This window comes from Prosopis cineraria, unplaced genomic scaffold (genome assembly GCF_029017545.1).
Source record: "Prosopis cineraria cultivar Desert tree isolate PC_DT_omini unplaced genomic scaffold, ASM2901754v1 PC12, whole genome shotgun sequence".
Classification (NCBI taxonomy): Eukaryota; Viridiplantae; Streptophyta; class Magnoliopsida; order Fabales; family Fabaceae; genus Prosopis; species Prosopis cineraria.
Genome location: NW_026555343.1, coordinates 12,237,650 through 12,262,172, shown reverse-complemented (window position 1 = coordinate 12,262,172; position 24,523 = coordinate 12,237,650). Strand labels below are relative to the sequence as shown.

General features: G+C 34.5%; 3 protein-coding genes across 3 annotated transcripts; 2 read left to right on the top strand and 1 right to left on the bottom strand.

The window, feature by feature from the left end:
* The first annotated feature begins 4,813 nt into the window (after positions 1–4,813).
* LOC129288200 (RGG repeats nuclear RNA binding protein A-like) lies at positions 4,814–9,855 on the top strand. The gene is made up of 7 exons (XM_054924686.1): positions 4,814–5,270; positions 5,903–6,206; positions 6,287–6,352; positions 6,472–6,604; positions 7,180–7,335; positions 7,416–7,472; positions 9,376–9,855. The coding sequence occupies exons 1-7, from the start codon at positions 5,063–5,065 to the stop codon at positions 9,547–9,549; spliced, it is 1,098 nt and encodes a 365-aa protein (XP_054780661.1). The 5' UTR covers positions 4,814–5,062; the 3' UTR covers positions 9,550–9,855.
* A 3,452-nt stretch (positions 9,856–13,307) lies between these two features.
* Positions 13,308–18,172, bottom strand: LOC129288202 (ras-related protein RABD2a). Its single transcript, XM_054924688.1, has 8 exons — positions 18,019–18,172; positions 16,789–16,861; positions 15,076–15,123; positions 14,948–14,995; positions 14,656–14,727; positions 14,400–14,555; positions 14,145–14,248; positions 13,308–13,662 (listed from the first exon to the last, which is right to left on the bottom strand). The coding sequence occupies exons 1-8, from the start codon at positions 18,030–18,032 to the stop codon at positions 13,569–13,571; spliced, it is 609 nt and encodes a 202-aa protein (XP_054780663.1). The 5' UTR covers positions 18,033–18,172; the 3' UTR covers positions 13,308–13,568.
* Positions 18,173–19,163: 991 nt separating this feature from the next.
* On the top strand, positions 19,164–22,001 carry LOC129288201 (50S ribosomal protein L4, chloroplastic-like). The gene is made up of 2 exons (XM_054924687.1): positions 19,164–20,098; positions 21,672–22,001. The coding sequence occupies exons 1-2, from the start codon at positions 19,243–19,245 to the stop codon at positions 21,707–21,709; spliced, it is 894 nt and encodes a 297-aa protein (XP_054780662.1). The 5' UTR covers positions 19,164–19,242; the 3' UTR covers positions 21,710–22,001.
* Positions 22,002–24,523: the final 2,522 nt, after the last annotated feature.

Here is a 24,523-nt window from a genome sequence, read left to right as displayed (position 1 = left end):
GCTCCGTCTATGTGACTGAACTACCGAAGCTCACCAATTGTGAGGCATGACCTAGCTAAAGATCACAGAACTCACTCTCGGACCACGGCTTTCCCCATTCTCGAATCCCTGGGGTGTCTTATACCCTAAGCTACTCTCCTCATTGAACCGGTGGAGATAGCTAGGTTCTAGTTCCTCAACAAACTATAGGACAGTCCCTCGACAAACAGTGGGATAAGGCTATAGCCCCCGTGTACCGGAGGGCAGCCTAATTACCATATGGATTTTTTTTACTCCCAATCCCTAAGCGAACTCTCGCCACTGATTATGTCATAAACCATACTCACTTGTTCTCACTTTCCACTCTCATATACTAACTATTACAACAATCAGGTTGGGCTCATGACTTTGTGCTACCCAAGTGTATATTCTCATCTTTTTTCTCAAAATTCATTTTTCATTAACCAACATTCATTTTTCAAGAACAATAGCATGTTCATCGTCAAAATCCCCTTGACCTTACATTTCAAGTCAAATTAGTTTCTTCATATACTCAATGAAATATATATATAGTTTTTACCTAAACAACCCATTCCATGTATGTAAACATTTACAATTCACATTCAACTATCAAATAACAATCAATTAACATATAACTACCCAAAGTAAAGTTTTCCCCCAATTACCTTAAACCTTTGAGAGGTCAAAGGTTTATCCCTTAATTTACTAGCCTCCAAGCTTGAATTTTCACTCCAAAAAGGTGGCCAAGAGCCAAAACTATAAGCAATCAATTTGAATTCCATTAACAACCCAAACTTAAATAATTAAGCCCTCAATCTCTACTTCTAATTTGCCCAACCTTCACTTTACAAGAGGTAGAGCCTAACCATTGAGTTTAATAATTACCTTTAGCTCTCAATAGCATTAATGAGCTATTAAATTCTCATTAATGGCATCACAAACTTCCAACTACCATAATAAATGGGATTTTCGAGTATTTATGATGCTCAACAACCCAAAACACTAAAACTCATCTTACCTAGGTTTAAATATTTTAATCTACCCCTATTAACTCTATTTGAGTCAACAAATTCGAGCCCATAACCTATATGGACCGGAATCTCACTTTCACTATCAAACTCTAACCATAATCTCATCAATGTGGGAGAAAAGGGAAAGATTAATGGGTATGATACTTACCTTGGGTGTTTGTAGCTTTCAAAATACTCTCAAAGTGATCTTCAAACAAACCCTAGAAGAGCTGTGGCATGCCTCTTCCTTCTCTCTTTTCTTTTCTTTCTTTTTCTGTCTCAATTCGCGTCTGATAAAGTGCATAAAATGGCCATGCGCCGCGGCGAACGCATAACGCACCACGGTGCATGTCACAGAGAGGTCCTCTCTCACTCAAAAATGGCTGTGCCACAGCGCGGATGATCTACGTGCCACGGCTTGTGGCACAATGGCTTCAACTCTTCTTTTTCTTCTCCTTTCGATGCCCGAGTGGCCCGCCTCAATACTGGACCCACAACCAGGGTTGAAATAACATCAAATAAGCTTATTAGACCTCTCCAGCCACACACCACTCCAATTTATTTAATTACCCTAATTAAATTTAATTAATCAGGGAATTAAAACTCAAGATGTTACAATTATAAGGGGAGACACTTGTATCATGCAAAAAGTTTAAGATCTTAAGTTGGCACATAGTGTTCTAGGATTCTTGTCTGGCATTGGATTGTGATGAATGCCAATTGCTAGCTTTCATAACTATACACATATTGACACTTGCATAGATACTCTAATGGGAGGTCTGAGTGAACATATATAGATGGTTGAAGTTAGATATATGATTGTTGTTATGATTGTGCTGATAACACAGTCCTCACTGTGGTAAGATGAACTTGTAGGCATAGTGAGCATGCTTGCTAGTGCCGCAATAAGGAAGGTCATAAACTGTGACAAGAAAGTCTTAAGACGTGGCAAGGGTAATTTAGTAGTATTAGCCATGGCATAGGTGACATCAGCTGTGGTATATGTGTCCTTGTATGTTGGCCGCGATGAACAGTTTTTCTTGGTCACGCAAGTAAGTCAAGCGTGGTTGGCCACAATGAATGTACTCTTAGCTATGGTGAGCTCACATAGTATTCGTACAAAACTCTTATTTTGTTCTTTTAACTCAAGCATGGTTGGATTTTTCATGTTTATGCATAACCTTAACTCACTTTGATTTTGGAAAAGAATTCTTTTTAATTTCTATTGATTTTTGGGATCTCAATTCTTATTTGTTTTTGCAGCAAATGGTTTTAATAAGAATGCCAAGGTTGATCCTTATGTTAGTAGTGTTAGTTATTCATGTGGTTAGGAGTTAATGATGGACATACTATACTATGTGTAGCATGCTGTGGTGTATAGTGTAAAAATTTGATTAATAGGTTGTGAATTAGACATGAGAATCAAAGGAAAAGAAGAGAGAAAGATGAAAATGAGGGAGAAGAGGGTTACTCTTCCAGGGAAAGAAATCTCGAGCACTTGGGAATTTGTTAGGACTTGTCATCTTCCAGGTAACCTTATAGTCTCCTATTATCTCTAACTAAATTCATGAGCTACTAATTCAAATAAGACTACCCATATGACTATATTAGCATAAACTCTTTAATTATGAGGGGTTATCAAACCAAATGCTCTGCCACATACTCTCAAACCATGTGTTATACACCTGACTCGCACCGATACCCAGACGAATTGATAATAAATTAGCAATGTCTGATCTATACCACTCTCGTAGGTAGTGACAATGCAGGCAATATGTGCATCAACCATTGGGGCCACTTATGATTAGCACTGGGCAAACGGGTTACGGGCCAGCCCGCAGGCTAACCCACACGAGCTGGCATTTTTGCGAGTTGGGTTGGGCCAGCCTGCTAGATAAAATGGGCTGAAAAATCCAACCGAACCCATTTTCTAAAGGGCTAGCCAACCCGCAGGCTGGCCTGCAAAAAATTATTAGAATTTTTTTAATAATTTAAAATTTATATGATATAAATATATTTATTTATTTCATATTTTAAAGCAAATTAGTAATTAAAAAACTTGTAAATAAATAACATAAACATAGAATTTAACAAAGCAAATTCATTTTGCTAGATTTTTACTATCAATCATCTTTTCACCTAGGTGTGCTATCTTTGTCACTGAGAAAGAAAATTAAAATATAAACCCATATTATTTTCTTAGTGAATTTATATTTATAATTTCAATCAATAGATTTTATGAAATTAACAAATAATATATATTCAAAATATTTCTATAAAGACTAATAAATCATCTTCACAAACTATAACAAAAAATTTATTTGCAAATTGTAAAAAAGATTTACACTATATTTCACATGTAAAGAACATATTTGAGAATCATAAATCATATATTTAAGAAATATTATCATTATTGTAGATTTATAAAAAGATATAATGTAATTAAAAAATAAAAAATTATTTTTTAAAAAATATGCTTGCCCACAGGCTAGCCCATTTTAGCCCACTAATTTTGCAGGTTAGGCTAACCCAACCCGTTTTAAAAAATGAGCCAATTTCTTCAACTAAACCCTTCAAATTGTGTGGGTTAAGCGGCCTAGCCCACAGGCTCAACCCCGTTTGCCTGGCTCTACTTGTGGTGGAGATTTACCACATAAATTAAAATCAACTTTCCCTAGGGTGAACTCCCACCCATCATGTGATCATGCCAAAACATACTTCCATATTTAGTTATCATAACGAATCATTATCATCACATATGCTAGAGATTCATGCTTCTAAAACCAATAAATCAATTATTAACATACTCTAGCATATTTGGCACACTCTACATGATTTTCTAAAAGAAAGCACATCATTTTCATAATTTTTTTAAAAAAACTAAAAATGCATTTCACGAAATTTATAAATTTATCAACAAACACATATAAGGATTTGAGTTCCTGATTACCTCAACTCTTGATTTACTAATTGAGATTATCTATGTCAAGCACAACTGAGCCTTCTCCTTACTCAATCATGCCAATGAGGATCAATCTATAATTCAATATATTGGTTGACATGCGCTACAATGCATGTGCAATTGGTCGTGGTGTGCAACATAGAGGGAAAATTGCACTCTTTATGTTGTGCATGCATAGAGTATGATGCATTAGTTGTGACGCATTGCCCTCATGTTACACGCTACAGTATGTGACATGTTAGCTATGAAAGATGTGTTTTAATTTTCCAAATTTGCCCTTGTTCATATTTTTAAATGCACAATAATACTTTTGGGACCCCTTTACCTTTATAAATCATTTTTTGGACTGTTTTACCCTTATGAAACATGTTATGACACTTGCTTAGAAATAGTCAAGTGTTTTGGATTTTAAATGTCTACCATCCATCTACCATTCTTTCCATACCATGTCAAACAAAATTAAATTGAGGTGTTAATATTAACCACTACTTTTCATTCTTTCCAAATTATTGTCATTCCTTTTTATTAAATGGCTTTATTTATTATAATCAAACAAGTTTCAATGTGCCTATCAAATAAGAAACAAAAATTTACTCCAATTATTTTTTAGGGTGACAATACTCCAATTTTCCTTTTTTATTTACTCTTAATTTAACCTGCTGGAGAGGCTACAAAATTGGGTTGAATATAAAGGATAAATCACTGGATCAAACAATTTTTTCGAGAGGCCCATGACAATTTTTCCCCTAAAAAACTATTATTTTAGTTTTTCGTATTGCACGGGCACTTCAAAACGCAACAGTTCATCGCTTCGAAGGATAAATTCTGAGTTTGAGATTAGGTTGCGCCTAGTTTCTGCTTACTCTCTTCTTCTCTCTGCCTACACAGCCTTCTATTGCGGCTAGGGTTTTTCTCTCTCATATACGCTCTTGATTCTGTTCCTCTCTTGTTCTCTTCTACCTGTGAATCTCTGTCTCTGACTGTATTGCTTGCGATGGAGTTGTTGCTGTTATAGGGTTCAGTGGTCGCCTTCTCGTTGGTGTAAGTCTCTGCTGATTGGTGTGGAGGTTTTGTATTGGTGCTTTCTGAAATGGCGACCATGAACCCTTTCGATTTGTTGGGTGACGATGCCGAGGACCCGTCGCAGCTTATCGCGGCGGAGCAGGAAAAGGTTGTGGCGGCTGCGCCGAAGAAAGCCGGGGCTCAGGACCAGGGCAAGCAGGGAGCTCGTTCTCAGTCACAGCAGCAGAACAAGGTAGCTCAGATGCCTTCGAAGCCACCGCCTCCAGCTCAGGCTGGTAAGCTTTTGATTTCCTTGTGTTTTTTCGTTGTGTGGATGAAGTAGTCTTTATTGCTGTTGTTGAGTGAATGTGTTCTGATACGCAAAAGCATCATCCGCCTGTTGGTTGTTTGAAAAAGTATGTGCTTTCTGTTTGTTCGTCTATTTAACAAAGTGTTCCTCTATGATAAGGCGTTGGTATGTTCGGTAATATTTTGAGTGTATGACTTCTGATTTGGTGGGTTGTTTGCTTTGTTTCTTGTTTCTAGTTTTCTTTTTCTTTTATGTCATGGTCATATCTAGTGCAGATGGTGAGAGAAATCTGAGAGAAATCTGTGTTGCATATGAGTACACATAGGTTTATGCAGTTTTAGCATGTCTTTGATGTCTTCTTATGTTTCTCTTAATTTTAGAAGGAAAAGTAATTTGGGAGTTTTATGTGTGTGCATGTTTTTTGTCATCTGTGTTTATTACTCATGCAAATGCTCAATTTTATCTTTGATGTCACTTGTATGCATTATTACCATTTTTTCTGCCAATTGTGTATTTATATAGTCTGTTCTCTGTGGTCATGATTTCTTAATGCTTTATATTGGTTGGGCATGTTTAATGGTTCTCTTTTTAATATCAATGTTACTTTTCATGTAACAGTGAGGGAGGCCAGAAGTGACACTTATCGGGGAGGCCGTGGAGGTGGACGAGGAGGTGGGCGTGGATATGGACGTGGTCGCGGCTTTAACCGTGACTTTTCAAATGATGAGAATTCATTCTCTGGCGCTGGAGCACCTGCTGGCCAGGGGGCTCTTGAAGAAGGAGATACTGGTAGGCCTGCAGAAAGGCGAGGACCACGTGGTCCTTATCGTGGCGGTCGCCGAGGTGGCTTCAGCAATGGAGAAGTGGGTGAAGATGGACGCCCACGAAGGACATTTGAACGCCGCAGCGGAACTGGACGCGGGTGTGTGATCTTAGAAGATGTTGAAAACTTAACATCGTTTTTGTTTCTGCCAATATTGAGCTTATTTGTTCTATTTGCAGAAATGAGATCAAACGTGATGGTGCTGGGCGAGGCAACTGGGGAATGGCGACTGATGAACTTGCCCAGTGAGTACTCTTTGTTATACTTTTTCATACTTCTAATAGAATTATTGACATATTTATTTGGAATACTCTATAACTCTGAAGTCATTTTTATTTATTTATTTTTATTCTGATTTTCTTAGGGTGACTGAGGAAGTTGCGGTTGAAACTGATAAGAATTTGGTTGATGAGAAGCCTGCAGTGGAGGAAGAAGTAGCAGATGCCAACAAGGATAGTCCTACTAATGAAGCTGAAGAGAAAGAGCCTGAGGAGAAAGTGAATGTCTACATTTGTTTACGCTTTTTTATATTTAACCCGTATCAGCTTCCTCTTCATCTGCATTTTTTTACTTTCTCACGTTTGATAGACAAGCAGAAGATATTTGTATTGTCGTGTGTTTAATAAAAAAAGTATTAAATTGCATGTGATCGGACCTGTATAGATTCGAAAGCTATTGACTTTATGATAAACCAATAAGCCTCAGTTGGGTTAATATGCTAAGTGTATCTTCTCTACTAAATTTTATGGGCTGCTTTACATTTGTTTGTTGAGCTTTTTCTGTATCCTTTCAACTTTGTACTTCTAGGGTTTAACTATGATCATCAATATCTTTTCTCATATACTTAGAATAGAGCTCCAGTGTATTTCACTTGTTAGATTTATACTTGATGATTCTATCTCATGAACATTATTTCCAAAATGTTGGGGTGCTTGTATTTTTCTTGATGTCCTTCACATTTGTGTTCTGGGTTTTTTTATTATATATAAATGCAATTGTAAATGTAGTTCCTCAATCGCATGCTCATTTTTCATTTAATGTATTGTGCTTGAAAGCGAGTTTCCTGTGTCAGGAGATGACTCTGGAAGAATATGAGAAAGTGCTAGAAGAGAAGCGGAAGGCCTTGCAAGCACTCAAGACTGAGGAGAGAAAAGTAGATGTTAAGGAGTTTGAGTCCATGCAGCAACTGTCAAGCAAGAAAGACAATGATGACATCTTCATTAAACTGGTCAGAATGTTACATCTTGTTCTGGTTATAGTTAAATTGGTTATTCATGATTTTGGCACTTACACTTATCTTCATATCAGAGATCTGATAAGGACAAGCGCAAAGAGGCTCTTGACAAGGAAGAGAAATCCAAGAAGGTGTGACTTTCTTGTATTTCCTATGATTATTTTGCTTTTGAACATGCTTCTGATTTTTTTAATTATTTTATTTGTAATTTTGTGCTCAATTATGAAACGTACTTGGCACCAATCTTTTATTCCAAGTTAATAACTCAATTTTGGTAGTTGCCGCCGATCATTATTAATTATTGATATCTTCTATACTAAGTTAATAACTCAATTTTGGTGTTTTGGCGGAACTAGTGAAGTGCAATTCTTTTATGTCGTACTCTTGCACTCAATTCACAGATCCAAGTTTTTGAAAGTCCCCCCACCCCTTTTTTTAGTATTGTTATTTGCATTTTCCAGAAGTTTCCACAGAAGCTGAGTTTAGTGTTATGGAGTTGACAAAATGAATGAAATACAACAGGCATAGTTGCTTAACATTGTTGTGTGAAAAATATTGGATCTTATAAGGAAAGCTCCAGTGTTCTATGCCTGCAACCATTTTGCGCTAAATTCTAAGCTCTTTGCATGCTGTTCTCTCTCTATTCATGGGTGTTGATATCTTGGAATGGCCTTCTCTTTGGTGATTGGTGTGGAACTAGCTCTCCTTTTGTCGTGACTAGGTGAATTATCATCCATTTGAGCCTAATGTGTCACTTTGATGCATATTATGATATTTGCTGGTGTAATGCTTTTATTTATTCTCTCAGCATTTTGTTTTCATTGTTTTCTGGTTTGTTTGATTCTTTGGTATTCTATGTTGCGAATCCATTTGAAGTAGGGTTTATGTGATAGGAAGGGGATAAATTCTGTTGTTTTTGTGCATTATTGGATGTGTGAGAATTGCATCGGAAGCAGATACAATCACCCCCATAACTTGGCTTCCAACTATCCCATACCAGTATACATACAACTAGTTCATGTTTCGTGTGTTGTAAACTTGTAGGGAATGAGATTCCCTACTGTTTATAGCTCATGAGTAGTGTGACTTTTTAGGGTTTTATATGGTATATAGTTATATATACAGTATATATGTAATATTTTTGCCTAAATATTTAAAATGCACTCGTGATCAAATTTGGTCTGATTAGTATCCAATTGTAAGGAGTGATTGGGTTTTGTTGGTAGTTGGTGTTGATTCACTCAACTTGTCTGAGATGACTGACAAAATGAATACTTGATCCCTGACAAAGTGATACTTGATCCTGTATTTTGGCTGTAACTTTCTCCACTTTTTTGTATATCCCACTTTTATGTTGGTTCGAGCAGTGGAGAAGATCGGAATATGTCATTAGTTGTTGGGGTTGATAGGACAATCATTTTAATACTATGCCAGGTTTGTTAGTATATGACTATGATTACTGGCTGCAAATGTCTGAAGCCAAAATTTTGCTTACCATTGCGGTCACTTTGCTTTGCCTGGCTTGCTGGCATTCTTCATTTTTTCTTCCCATAGTAGATAAACTTTAACAGTCATACTGACTGTTGTCGGCTAAAGCCAAATACAAGTCATTTATTTATAACACATGAGCATTTTAAAAAAATTAAGGTAGAGATTCTTGTCTATATCTCTGCATTTACTTATGTATTTGCTTGGGTAAGGTAAACCTTCTTTATATCACATAAAAATGAACTGATCTAAGAGAATGCTGTGGTTCCTTGAAGATCCTTCAATAGTTCTATAAATATGTCTCATGTTAAATCAACTTGTCAAAAAAAAAAAACACTTGTCTCACATAACAATGCTTTTACAATTGAGTTTGTTTTTCGAGTTTAATTTTGTAAATAGACTGGTTTCTTCCTTTTAATATTCTTTCTAATTTTAAAGACATGTAAATTTGAATTTTCATTGTTCTGTGTTCTCACTGCATACTTTGTAACCTGTCAATCTTACATGTTTGTTCCCTCTAATTTTATTTCATTTCTTTGTTCCTAGTCTGTCAGCATTAACGAGTTTCTGAAGCCTGCTGATGGGGAAAGGCACTACTCAGGTGGACGTGGTAGGGGGCGTGGTCGTGGGTCAAGAGGTTATGCTGGGAATGTGGCTGGCAGCGTACGTGCCCCATCAATTGAGGATCCTGGGCAGTTTCCTACATTGGGTGGCAAGTGAGGTTGTCTAGAACCTTGCTGACATTTCCTTGTCCTTTATTCGATTTTGTGTCATCTGCTTTGAACTAAGTCAGAAGTTACCATGGTAATTGGATTTCTTGCATCAGGAGGGTTATTTAATTTCATCTTAGAATGTAAATTTAGGTTCATCATACGGTCTGCTATTCACTTGTAGCCTTTCCCCCCAATTGTTATGTTTGGCATCTGCTGTGTTGAAGTTTTGGGGGTATGTCGTGGCGGATAAAACATAAATGTTGCTGAGTCTGCTTTTATTTATAAGATTGATTACTCAGTTTTGCTTTCAAAATCTGGTTCCCCATATCATAGTCAAGGTAAAATTAGTCAGGGAAGTTTCATGTCATTTAAATTAGTCTTGAATAGGAACTGCTGAAACTTTTCTGGTTCAAAGAATTTGGCTTAATCTGAAGTGGTGAATTCACCTTCAGAGTTGGGATTGCCCAACCATTGGTTTGATGTTTCTGAAATGGTTTTGGTTTTCAGCTTACGTCCGGCAAAAGTTCATTTGAAGGATCCAGCTATTTGTGGAATTTAACAAAGTCATATCCCAAATGTGATTTGAATGTATTTCAAAATTTATCCAAAAAGCCTATTCATCATTTTCTTTGAAAATGACTATCTGATGGCATTTTGGCCTTAAATGTAGAGGGGAAAGAGTAGATTACCTTGTTTGGTGTGTAAGAGGCACACTTGGGAGTGCAAAATTCCATCAGATGATGGCATCTGGCTTTTTCTGAGGCGATGTAATGCTTTTGTTTTTCTGGAGGTTTTCTTTGGACAAAAGTACCCTTGCTCAAAAATCAAATTTTCAAGCCTTGGCGTCTCACTTTCCTGTTTGCAATCCTAGACGCCAGCTACCACCATTCAGGCTTTCAGTCTTAAACGCTGCTTGTCACCGTTCTTGCCTTCGCTTTCCTGTTTGACTTGGCAATGTAGAGCTTCCAAGCTTTTTTTCCCCCCTTTATTCTCAGGTAGAAAAAAGTAGTTTTATGACGAGGGTATTCAAGTCGTTTCACTTCATTATTTATTTTATTTTAGGATTTCATTAATTTTTTTCCTTCATGCCAAATGTGCTTTGAAATCCCATTTTCACTTTCTTAGTAACATTCTATACTAAAAATCCTTCAAGCAAACACAATAGGTAACGTTTGGTATAAGAAAAGGTTTCTTGGGGTGGGTAAAACTGAGAAATTGATTTTATATTTTGTGGATAATAAAGTGGGTTTATTTATCTATGAAAGTTGAATCTAGTAGAATCTAGTAGGAGGGGTATAGTTACTTGCAATGTTATGGTGAACTAAAATTTGAGTTCTTACTTTGTGCTTTGAATAAAATTGTTTTTAATTAAAAAATATTTGTGCACTATATTTGAAAGTAGCTTTGAAAGAACCAATGAGAATTGGGTCTTACAAAAATGGTCAATTCTTTACAATGTTATAAATTGATATTTGAATTTTCACTGAAAAAGGTGTTTATATGTAATATTTGGTAGTGTTTTTAATAGGATTGTTTTTAATAAAAAGATATTTATGAATTTAAAAAAAGTGGGCTGTGAATGAAAATTTCATGAGTGTGTTTTTATTGCCTTTTTCTTCATTTTTTTTGCCCTTTTTATTTTGTGCCAAATGGACGCTGGCTTTTACGATGGCGAGAAGAGATATCTTTTTCTTTTTCTTTATTGGTTTTTGAAAAAGATTTTTTTTTTTTCTTTTCAAGTTGGTATGCAAGTGTCTGCTGTACCTATATGCTAGAATGAATGTATGAACTTTTATCTTTGACAATGACGCTGCACCAACATCTTCTCTTTTGCTTCACATTTGAGGAAGTCCTCTTGCTTTCCTTTCTCTATAAAAGCAATGGAAAGGATGGGTTTTCAATAAAAAAAAACAAGTTCTTGACCAAAAAAAAAAAAAAGAAGAAAGGTTTTCATGAAATTTATTTCCATGCTCGCCTAAGTCAAACATTCTCAGAATCTTGAGCGCCAGCTCTCCAACATTTTCATGAATCATCACTCAATGCAGTCAAGTCTTTCAAAGGGTTGATATTTTTAAAATAATAATATTAATTAATATTTTAAAAAAATTAAACACCATTATATTGAGCCACTACCGAACATGACTGTTATCATCTAGGTTTTTCGTTAAAACAAAGTGACTGTTCACTAGAACAATACACTCTCCTTCCAATCTCTAATGTAAGACAAATTTAGACAAATTTTGTAAACTTGACAAAATTGGAAGTGTTTTTTTTTTTGTTTTGGACATAAAGTGAAGTTAGAGTAATTAATGTTTTTCTCCCCAATTTACTTATTCATTTGTTGTTGTTTGAATTCTTAAACAATAATAATTATGGTTTTTAATTGCAAAGAAGGGCAAAATTATAAATTCACATATTTTTTACAGGTAAAATCAAGACTTCTTCTATATCAATGGTGGTTAAGTCTAATGAGGCTGGTTGCCTATAACATGATAAATCAATGTTTGAATTTCAAATGAGAACAGTGCCCACATTAAATAGCTGATTGTGCCTTTAATATTTTAATAAGACATTAATATACAATAAAAAAAAAAAGACCTCTACGATTAAGGAGAACAAATGTGTACATCCAATTCATGGGATAGATAACAGTTTAATGGCAATGCAATTTTCCAGATTCCTTGTTAATAAGAGAGTTGAGGTTTTCAATCCTATTCACAAGCCGTTAACAAAGAGGCTTTATCTCTCTCTCTCTCTCTCTCTCCATATATATATATATATATATATATAATTTCTATGTGCTTTTAAAAAAAAAAACTATTTTCAAAAAACTATTTATGATATTTTTAAAATTAACCTTCATGAGACAATTTTTTTTTTTTTTTGTGGTGGTAAAAAAGCATTCTATTAAATAAAGGAAAATGGTTACAACAAACAAAAAGTCTGATGAGAATAGTTGAACCACCCAATTAGGCACATCAAACTAAACAACGACAACAACGAAACAACAAAAGCAAGATAATCATTCAGCGAGCTAATCCAAGAACTGATTGTCTAATAAAAAGACCTATCATTGATTGATATATCTCCAATATATAAAGCACAATGGGCAGTGATTTTAAGATACTTCTAAACCTATTGCCATTCAAACTCCCCAATGGAGTTGAAGGAAATATGAAGCATATTGGTTATTCATGCATGATCATGAGGAACAAAGTGGTCATGAGCTGCAGTGTCAACAGATTTTTTGATTGTCAAAGTGAGCAACTTAATTTCAGGAGACAAAACTTCTCACACTAAAAATTAAGGATAAATTGGCCCAGTTGCCAAAAAAACAAATTATGCCTTAAAATATAAATCAAAATTTTCAAACTTAAGAAATATGACCAGTTTATATTGATAAATTATCAGTAACATACAATGAATTTATCATTAAAAATTTAAAAATTTATAAGAAATATATTATTAATATACAACGAAATATTATTAACAAATATAATAAACAACCATAATACAAAATTTAATACATATTAGATTAGATGTTTAATTTAACATGAACTATATCTGCCCCAAAAATTAATTACAAAGACATTTTAATCCAAAATTTTTAATTTTTTATATAATTATTTTTTTTTGGGGTAGAAATACAGATTAAAATTTGAAAATATATAGAAACGGTAGGAGGGGTCCCTGACCTGAGAGCCAAAAAATCATTTTTTGAGGCAGAGTCCAAGTCCAAAATCCACATAAAAAGAAGGCGTCAACTTGCAATTTAAAGGACGAGAATATTATCATCACAGTATATTACCATCCCTGAGTAAAATATATTTTGCACAAACCATAACCATCAGCAAAGTATATACTAAAGAATGGGATCATCCAGGTCAGTTCCCAAACCACAAGGAATTCAATTCTATGACATTGATCCACTACTTAGTGAAATAACAAACAAATCTTACATCATTACACGCATCAGAGTAAGAGAGGCTGACCAAATGAAATGGGACTAAATAATAACACCGGGGGCTAAGAACAGCACCCACTTTTCTGGGCAACAGGCTGTCCTCTGATCTGCACTGTTGGAGGCCTTGCATTGTTACTGGCTGGTTGGCTTGCCATTCTGCATACAAAAGGATGAAAGTCACCATCAAATAGCTCTCTTGGTAGACATTGATAGTTAGTTACAAAAAAAATTGAAATAACTAATCACAATGGTGGCGATATGTTTGGATTGAGAAGAATGTCCCAAATAGGAAGAGAATGACATGTGACTTAAACATTCCATCAGTTTGGATCTCAATCCAAATTTTCATTGTCCCTCATCCAACTTCCAGACATAGTTTTTAATAATCAAATAAATGGTAAAGCGCAGACCCTAATGTTTAGAAAAGGCTCGCTGTCCAAGGAGCTGTCAATATTTTCATATCAACCAACTATACTACGTGCCAAAAATATTCTCTCCTGATATTTTTCTACACACACACATTGCTATTTTTACTCGCAACAAACAAATTATTGAATTTTTCATGTGACTCAGTGAGTTTCTTTCATCAAAGCTTCATTTTCCTTTCCATATCTTAAAAAACGAAGTGTTGAAAGTACCTATCCTTGATTGCAGCAGCCATGGCCATGAATGCCTGTTCCACATTTGTAGCATCCTTTGCACTTGTTTCCAGGAAAGGGATGCCAATTTCATCAGCAAATGCCTACAAAAGAAAAGCAAAATAAAAATGGTAACATGAGGGCAAACAATTGGAATGAGACAGAAATATCTGGCAACAGCTAAATGCATAAACACAATTGAAACTGATTCTTTAGCTGAAAAAGAACAAAAAATAATAGATGGCAAGACTATACTTTAGCTGTTTCATATGAGACAGCTCTATTATCTTTAAGATCGCACTTGTTTCCAACCAAAAGTTTGTTAACACTATCACTGGCATAGCGATCAATCTCGCTGAGCCACTGCTTGACATTATTGAAGCTCTCTTGGTCTGTCACATCATAGACAATCTGTCGCAGAGAGAAACCAGTCAGCTGACACATGAAAGAACCCATAGAAGAGAAAAATCTTATATAGATGAAAATGAATGTCACGAAAATCATCACTCACAATGATCCCATGTGCCCCACGATAGTAGCTGCTGGTGATTGTCCGAAATCGTTCTTGTCCTGCAGTGTCCCACTACAAACAAAGCAGATTGAAATCAGGCAATAAACAATCTGACAAACTAATCTCATGTTTCAGTTATGCAAATTGTCCAAAAACATGAACTTATGAAAGGGAATTCTTATAAAAACAAACATATCATTCGCATGGGAGGATAAATTGTATAAAAATTAAAATACAAAGCAGCAGCCTCTTGAAAATATAACAGCATAACATAATCCAATTAGATACATACAATCTGAAGTTTAATGGTCTTCCCATCTTGCTCAACAGTTCGTATTTTCTACACGGAAAAGAAAAAATGTCAGCTTATAGAAACATTCCAAATCAGTTCAAGCTAAAACTTCGAGAAGTTGTACTCACAAAATCTACTCCAATGGTGCTTATGTAACTGTCAATATATGAATCATCCTGTAGTCAAACACAGAAGTTTAGCAACTTAACAGTACAAATTACTGCATTTAGATCTATGGAGTATGTATTATCACTATGATCAAGCAAACATGCAGTTGACTGCATTGAGCACGAACCTTCCATAACATCAAACATGTTTGGAAAGGAGAATTTTATTAGAAAAGGAAAGTTAGAAGAAAGAAAAAGAAAAGCTTAAAAACATATCGTACTGACAGAAAGCTACAGAAACATGAAACAAATACAATGACATCGACATAAAAGAACAAGCCAGTCACTCCACATGTCTTCCTTTGCCCAAGGATATAAAACAACCAGGCAAACATAAAATAGGCGTACTGCAGTTTCTAAGACAAAACCATGAGCTAGGAAGGCCCTGTTTGGTCTACCAAATTGCAACATATCAATATTAACCTACTAAGTAGTTCTGTCCAAATAAATTACTTAGTCTTTCTTTTTTTTTTTTGGCTAGAAATAAATTGCTTAGTCATATAGAGGAAACTTTAACATTTCTAAGAGGCTTTTACAAGGTGATTTTATCACTGTTTAAAGACTAATCCATACATTTTACTTGGCTTAAACCCAGGGCCACATAAGTTAGACAACTAGTCCGGTTCAATCAGAGACCTGAACTGTATACCGATGTAAACTGATTCAGTTCGATGAATGGAAACTCTGAACCATTGACACTAATCTCACCAAAAAGACAAATGAACTTAATCAAGAAAATATAAATGGTGTTTCAATGCTGTTGGTTGTCGATTGTTTAGACTACAATAAAATTGATTTTCCAAGCAGATAAAAAAGAGCCTCATGTTTGGTAGAAAAGCTGGGTTGTTGATTTTTTTTTTTTTTGGTCTGCCACCTGAGTGGTAGAAAGGCTGGTTTTTTTTTTTTTTGTGGGGGCGGGGCCGGGTAGAGACAATAGTGCCAAGAATACAGATGACAGAGTTAAGAGCATCTCAAAGGGAAACACATCCATCCAATCCTAAGGTCTTCAAAAATCCATGAGAGCTAACTTTAATGGCATCCAACCTATCCAGGGTAAAACCATAAAACTGATGCCATATAATAGAGGTCTCTTTCTTTAGAGGGAGGGAACAATCGTAGTTGCTTTCAACCAAAGCAACACTATTGGACAATTTATCAGGAACTAAATGCTTTTCATGAACTGATGGTATCTGATAGGGGCCTCTTTCTTACCATTTCCCCCAATTAAATAAAACTATTGGAAGGATGTATTAACATTCTTTGGGAAGAATAGAGGGAGGTAACGAAATACTGAAATGATTTCAAGCATCCACTCAACAGCGGGCATGTGTTTAAATACAAACAAAGGAAGAGAGATGATATATTTCCAAGACAGCCTCCAGGTCAGCTCAAAAATTCATTCTTTCATTTCTTGGGTTAACAAAATTGTAACACAAAATAAAACCAAGACCAAAGAACAGAGCATGCAATATTTATTGGTAAAATGTTGCAGCTACAAGATACTGCACTGATCAACCCAAAGGAAGTTTCAAAACATGTAAAGACATTTTTCTAGAAGAGAAGAAAGGCCTGGTAAACCGGGGGCAAAAAGAACAAAATACCATGTCACAAAAAAACAGGTAGTAGTAATAGATACTAAATAGCATCACATGAAATAAAATAATAATAACTTACAGCAAATCTCAGAAGAAGACATGACTTGCCAACACCAGAGTCTCCAATAAGAAGGAGCTTGAATAAATAATCACTGCAATGAAGCCAGAAGTTCATTAACATTCTCAATTAAAATAGATGTAATTTGACTGCCCAAAACTTACATTAAAGGGTAGCCATGAAATGTCAGCATGCACTTATTCATAAGTGATTGATTATTTTAAAAAATATCTCATAAAACTAACTCATATATCTAAAATGCGTGTGTGTGTGTGTGTGATTGTTTAAGAGAATATAAATGCTTAGATACTTGAGTATTTGTATTGCATAACCAATGTAAATCATCCACAAAGCTTACCCATTCATGTTTTCCTCAAGTCCTTACCTAGGGGATCATTATTGTGTTCATTGGCAAATGGGTATATGGAAAAGAGATCATGGATAGCAAGATGAAATTGTAACATAGAGCCTCAATATGAATTCGCACCACACCAGAAACTGTTACAGTTGACAGCAATTGTAATCTAAAGATGGGTAGATGATATACAAGCCCCCCTAATTTTCAGATTTAGGAAGACTGATAGTAAAGTCAAACCATATAGCAAATACATCTTCCACGAGGGAGTCGTTAAAAAACAAAGATACAACTCTGCCGTAATTTAGGCCTCAGAGATAGTAATTATATAACACAATCGTATGTCGGTGCAGCTATCTGTTGATTCCAACATCGAATAATACCAGAATTCAATTCAGTCAATTGGGTCTTGTTCACAAAAAAAAAAAAAAATCAAGCCATTCGGTGTAAAGATAACATGGAATATTCATCTCCAATCTAATCAAAATTTTAAGCAAGGCAAGAAAATTACCAACAAAAGTGATAAATTTTTGTTCCAAGATAAAAGGGGACAAAATTGAAAGAACCCTGAAGATTTGAAATCGTTATTACAATCAGAAAACAAGCATTCCAACATAACCCATGGTTAACATTTACTAGAATTTCAACCTCATTAATCGTATCTGGTTTCATAAAGTTGATCAATCTAGGGTTACGCACGAAAATCTTCGATTAAAACAGCCAACCAACCCAGAAGCACCATCAAACTACAACCGCACTTACTCTCCACGAAAAGAACAAACAATCGGGAATAAAAATAAATCTGCCGAACGTAAATAACGATGCTTCAGGTCCCCAAAAGCATCGATACCGATAAGAAATTGAAGATAAAAAAAGAAATGGATAGAGAAACATACTATTCAGGATTCATGTCGGTTAAGCGAATAGGATCCTCAAATGTTAGCAGAATCGCACCAGAAGAGGAAGGCAGAACTGGAGAGAACCTCTTCGTCTGATGCTCGTGCTTGTTATAAAGGAAGACTTAAACTAGTAGTCTTGTGATTAAACAACTTTTTGTTATTTGTGAGAACCAGGCGATACGATGCCATGTAAATATTCCAATTTTTTAATATATATGAATTATATATATATATATATATATATATAGAACTTATAAGTTTGATGTGAGAGTAATTTTTTTTAATTTTCCATATATTATAATTTATAAGAAAATATTTACTTTTTGCTTGCAGGAACAATTTCTTTTTGTTATATGAGAGAGTTTTTTTATATACTAGAAGGATTTTAACTCTTCACTTATATATGCATTTCACTCCATCTTTATCATCTAGATTAGTCTTGGATGATTTTACATTTTCAAAATTTTAAGCTACGCAACATTTGACTCTTATTTCATCTATATTTTTATCGCCTTTTGTTTTGTTTTGCCAGCATCTACATTTTTGTCACATGAGCTAAAAGTGTTAGTTAGAATTATAAATTAAAAATTTAAAATTTCTTCTGCAAATAATATATAATATATTAAATTTTTGTTTTTGATGAAATCAGAATTTTAAAAAAAATTAAGTTAATTAAATATGTTTTATTAAGACTGAGAAATAAGTTATTAGCTCAGATTTTAGTTATAGACTTATATATTAATGTTGATATTGATATTAATAAAATTAGTTAATTTTATTTCTATTTTTTTCAATATTTTTAATTGTTTTTGTATAATCTAAAAATTATATCAACTCATCTTGTTAAACTAATAAATTATTAAATTAATTTCTTAATTAATGTAATAAAATTTTTTTATTTATAATTGACTTGATTATACTACAATTTTAATAAGTAATTCTTAAATAAATATTTTTACCCATTTAATGATCGGTTTTTCAGTACTTGGTATTTTGTTTTGTTTTTGTTTTTAAAATTTAACAGCTTAAGTCCGTGTTTGGTGAATCAAACGGAGAGCCTTTTTATCTTTTGTCCAAAAATAATAATAATAATAATAATAATCATAAATAAACGCAAAAACAGAAGAAAAAAAAAGCAAAAAAGAAGAAAAATTAAACGGATAGACTCGAGTCGAGGTGCTCATCCCCTTCCTCCTCCTTTCTCTGCTCTATCCGACGAAAATGGCTTCCTCTGCGACCACACCATCCTTCTCCTTCTTCTCATTCTCTATCTTCCTCTCATCATCTTCCTCCCAACCCCACAACAGATTCGCTTCATTCACATTCAGACCCAATTCTTTTACTCCCACTACCCCCAAATCGCTCTCCATCACTTCCCAGCTTGCCACACTCCCTGTCCTCTCCTTCGACGGCGAAAAAGTCGGCGAAACCCACCTCGACCTCAAAGCCGCGCCACCTGACACTGCACGCGCCGTCGTGCATCGTGCTGTCGTCACTGACCTCCAGAACAAGCGCCGAGGCACTGCCTCCACCCTCACACGCGCCGAGGTCAGTGGCGGTGGCAGGAAGCCTTACCCACAGAAGAAGACCGGCCGTGCTCGTCGTGGGTCGAATCGGACCCCGCTCCGAGTCGGTGGAGGCGTTGTGTTCGGGCCTAAGCCTAGGGACTGGAGCATCAAGATTAATCGGAAGGAGAAGAGATTGGCGATTTCTACGGCATTGTCTAGCGCGGCGGTGAATACGATTGTTGTGGAAGAATTTGGGGATAAGTTTGAGAAGCCCAAGACGAAGGAGTTCATTGCGGCAATGAAGAGGTGGGGGCTTGACCCGAAGGAGAAGTCTATGTTCTTGCTCACTGAAGTTTCGGATAATTTGAGGCTTTCGAGTAGAAACATTGGGACTCTGAAGATGTTGACGCCTAGAACGCTTAATTTGTACGACATATTGAATGCTGATAAGTTGGTGCTAACGCCTTCTGCTGTAGATTATTTGAATGAGAGATATGGGATTGATTACATTGGAGACACTGAGGATGAGGATGAAGATGAAGTAGATGGTGAAGTTGAAGGTGACGAAGGTAAGCTTTGAGGATAATAATAATAATTAATAAAAAAAAGTTGTGATCTTAGTATCATTCATTATGCTTAACGTTAATTGATGCATGAATATGGATATGGTTACATTGTTACAAAACAAGATGTTAATGCAATTTGGACTTTGGAGTATCGCATAATATATTAGAAGCGATATGACTCCATTTTTAAGCATCAATGGTCTTGGCTGCAACTCCCTGATTTTTCTATGGGGCATTGTCAATTTTCACTCTTACAGGCACTCAGTAGTGTTGAATTCTGTTGTTTCATATTCAATATGATACAATTTGAAGCAATAGTTCCTTAGATTTGGTTTCTTTTAACATGCCTTGGAAATAGATTGTGCTTGTTTAATGCATGATGATTTCACTGGGAGATTGATCCCCTGCATTTCTTTGGGAGAATATTAAAAACATTAATTGCTCTGCAAAATGTCAATGGAAAATAATCATACAGTGCGAAAATTCTGTCTTTTTGAAGAATTTAAGGTCCGAAATATGAAATACATCACCATTCATCTATTTTACATGCAAAGAGATACTTTTTGACACACCATGCATACCATTCCTTGTGCCTCTGCAGAATATAAATGCCATCTAGTCGTTCAAGTTATCTTCAATCGAAGTATTCTATTAAAGTAGCCAAAATTGCATGGACTCTATTTAATCAGTAGTTCTTCAATTGAACACTGTGCTGCTCCTGAGAAACATCTCATCACTCATCAATTGGCTTTAGTTATCTAGATTGTAGACCATGTAGATTCATAGGTGACTCTTTGGGAATCTATATTCTTGAGAGTTTGAGCACTTTTGCCTTATTAAATCTTATAGAGTTTTTAAATTACAATGTCCTTGATTCTGCATGTGTTGAACACTGAGGCTGTTCACAGTTTGTTATATCTAACTTCTAGATGTGGTTCTATGTTGGGATTTGGAATTCAAAAGTATGGGAAAGAAGATAATGGGATGGTTGAAATAGAACCAATCCTCTGTTATTTGCTTGGGTGTTTGGTTGCTCCCAATAGCCTGAATCTTGCATCTATCTGTAGATGGCATGAATCAGTTTACTTCCTGAGTTCATGACTTCTGTAACTTACCCCCTCCGGTCCTGTTTAAGGATTTTTTTGATCTTTAATATAAGATACTTGATGGGGTATTAATTCCGTTTTTCCAATATTACTCCAATTTGAAATCATTAACTATGAGAGAGAATGTAATGCAAATTTAAAAATTTTCCATTTAAATAAGGGTGAAATTGAAAGTTTATTTTATTTTCAAATGATGTTAATAACTTAACCACCTATCCCTTGTTGGTTCTGATGAAGTGATTAGAGGTGCCTTATAATATGAACAAAAAAGAGTTTATTTTCAGAATATGTTCGTAACAGTTATTATGGCCTCTCATAAAATTTTCTGCACACTTTTAAATTTTAACGTTCATGATTACTTGACTATATATTTCCATGTGATGTTTAATAGCGCAGAACGGTGCTTCATGACAGCATAGATTTTTGAGGTCATAGGCCTTTGCTGAACTTGGTCCTTTTTTGATATGCAGGAACTGAGGGAGAGGAAAGTGCTGATGTGGTGGATTAAGGATGTGGAGTATTGTTTGTACCATTTAGATGTTTTTTTTTCATCTCCATTACTACTGAGGATCGAAAACCAGGTTTTACCTTTAGGATCTGTGCCTTTATGCCACTAACATTCATATGCGATTCTGCAGGCTGTATAACATGCTGCTCAGTGTAGTCTGTTCCAACGATTTTGTTTCACATAGCCCTTTTTCATGCAATGTATGTATAATCAATCTTATATATTAATCCCATCCTTTCATGATTGTTGTATCCATTCTTATCCTTTTATAAAGAGGATACTGTTTCGCTTCCGATCTTTTGAAACCTTTCTGCTGTATCTTACTTTGGCTCCTTATCTCTTAATTCGCTCCTCTTATTTATAAGGGAACCAATTTTAGTGTGGTGCTCATTAGAGTGATGAAATATGAGTCCAATGTTAAAGGTTATATTTTTATTTTTATTAAAATAAAAGTTATAAAATTTTTTATAAATTCACTTTATCATCTATTTGAACAGTATAGATTTAATTTAGATAGTTTAATTAAATGTTGTAAATTTTTTAATCAGAGTGATGAACACTGAAATTGATTTATGTTTATAAGTTACTTTTAATATATTTTATTGTAATTAAAAAAACTTTAAAATTTATTAATTATGTCTAAAAAATTAACAAATTTTTAACTCAATTTTTATTAAATACACATCCTTTAATAATATTTTTTTCTCACCAACATATAATAAAGGGTAAAATGAAAAAATAATGATAAAAAATTAATAACATAGTTTCTAAATGAGAGTAAAATTTTTTCTTTTTGTCTTGTAGATAAAATGGAAGAGAGTATTTGCTTATTGTTGATGTATGTTTACTGGTGATAAGAAACTTGATATGGTTAGGATATGTATCTCATGCTAACCAGAATCTTATGGACTGTTTCGTGTTTGAGACTGAAATTGATTTTGATATAATTTTTAATTGAAATATGTATTTATAATGTGAAAAGACAAAAACATCATGTGAAGAACTTTTTTGTTTTTAACAAAAGCATCTCTCTGCCACCGCATTGGAACTCTAGTAAACAGGATCGGAAATAATTAGAAAGTTGAAATGTTTGCTGTTGGTTTTTTTTTTTGGGACAAAGACATTTTTTGAACAAAGTAAATGAATACAAAAGCCCAAGAGGAATACTTCTAGTCTTTTTTTAGGCCCTTGAACTAAAAACAGAATAGAAGGCCGTAAAAATTACAATCAACAACTGGGCCGAAACAGAAACAAACAACAACAACTAAGTAGAAACAGAAAACGACAAAAACAAAAATAAACGAGTTGATCCAAGGAAAACCATTTGCCGCGAAAGAGCCATCATTGATTGAAATAAACTCATAACACATTAGATGGATCACATTGGGTGTTGGAGTTAAAATTAAGCCCAGTAATTTATGAAAATTTTTAAAGATCTCAATCTCTATCAAAATATGAAATTAACTAAAATCAATATCCATACCAATTCTATGAAAGCATTATCACTTATCAATAGAGAATATCACAGAAGCCATCCATTATCAAGTATCATTAGGAAGATCAAAGATCTCATAGTGAGAGACTAGATTATTATTTTTGACCACATTTATAGAGAAACGAATAGATGTGCTGACTTATTAGCTCATCAGTCGATGCATGACACTTTCAACGTTACGATTTTGGATTTTCCTCCGATAGACTGTAATAACCTCATAGTTTTAGATATAACTAGACCATAATTATTTTGCACGGCTTTGCCGTGGCTTTGTATTAAAAAAAATTAGGCCCAATAATTCAAGAGTGCGCACCAAGCTTATTAAAATTGAACTTAAAACATTTGAATATCTAAAAAGCCTTATATAATAAAGTTTGCCCTTAACATTTAAGGGTTTTGGGTTTATTTGGGTTGTCCTAAATAATTTAATTGTTAAATATTATTTTATTATATATATAGCCAATTTCAATTTTTATCTAAAAAATAATTTTAAAAATTTTACTTTATTTTATTAATAATAAAAAAGAATTTGAATCACGTTAAACCTATTTAAATTCAAGCTTTGCTCAATTTTTTTTAGACTTATTCAAGCTTCTTGAATAAGCTCAAAGTAAATAATTTTTTTAAAATTCCTAAATCGACCCTAAGATTTTTTGAGCCAGCTCGTCGTTCTTGGACCAAATTATTAGCTTTAGTTAACATACTCCAAAACCTACAAACATTCAAGTTCCTAAAGGAGCTGAAGGAGTATGAACATAGTGGATATCCCTATGGGAATTGAAAAACCATTGCTTTAGGTAAAACAATGTAAACTTGAAAGTATCTACTTGTTCCTAAACCCACCATCAAGAAAGAAATCCTAGAACGTCAAAAACATGAAAAGCAAGCAAAACGAACAAAGGCAATGTTGTAATATAACCTCTAAGTGATTAATCAAAAATACTTATTGTCAATTTTGTGTTTTGAAATTAAAAGGCAAGTACAACTTGAAAGCAACTAGCTGGAGCAATCTAAAGGTTGGATTCTTTTATCTCTCTTGCTCGTGACAAAAAAGAGGAATAGTGTCCAACACATAGGTGTTGTTTTTCAGTTGAGTAAGCATTCCTTACCAGCAGGACAGCATATCCTATCTTGTACTTGTTGTCAATGTTGAAAGGGGAGTCAAGCTGAAGTTTCATTTCGTTTAGGCCTTCTTCTTAGTTTCTTCTAGGATTATACTCTCTCTCTCTCTCTGTCTCGCTGGCTACTAGTTTTTCTTTTCCAAGATGTCACCGAATTTGAGTGGACACTGAAAACAACTTCTTGACTGACCACCTTTT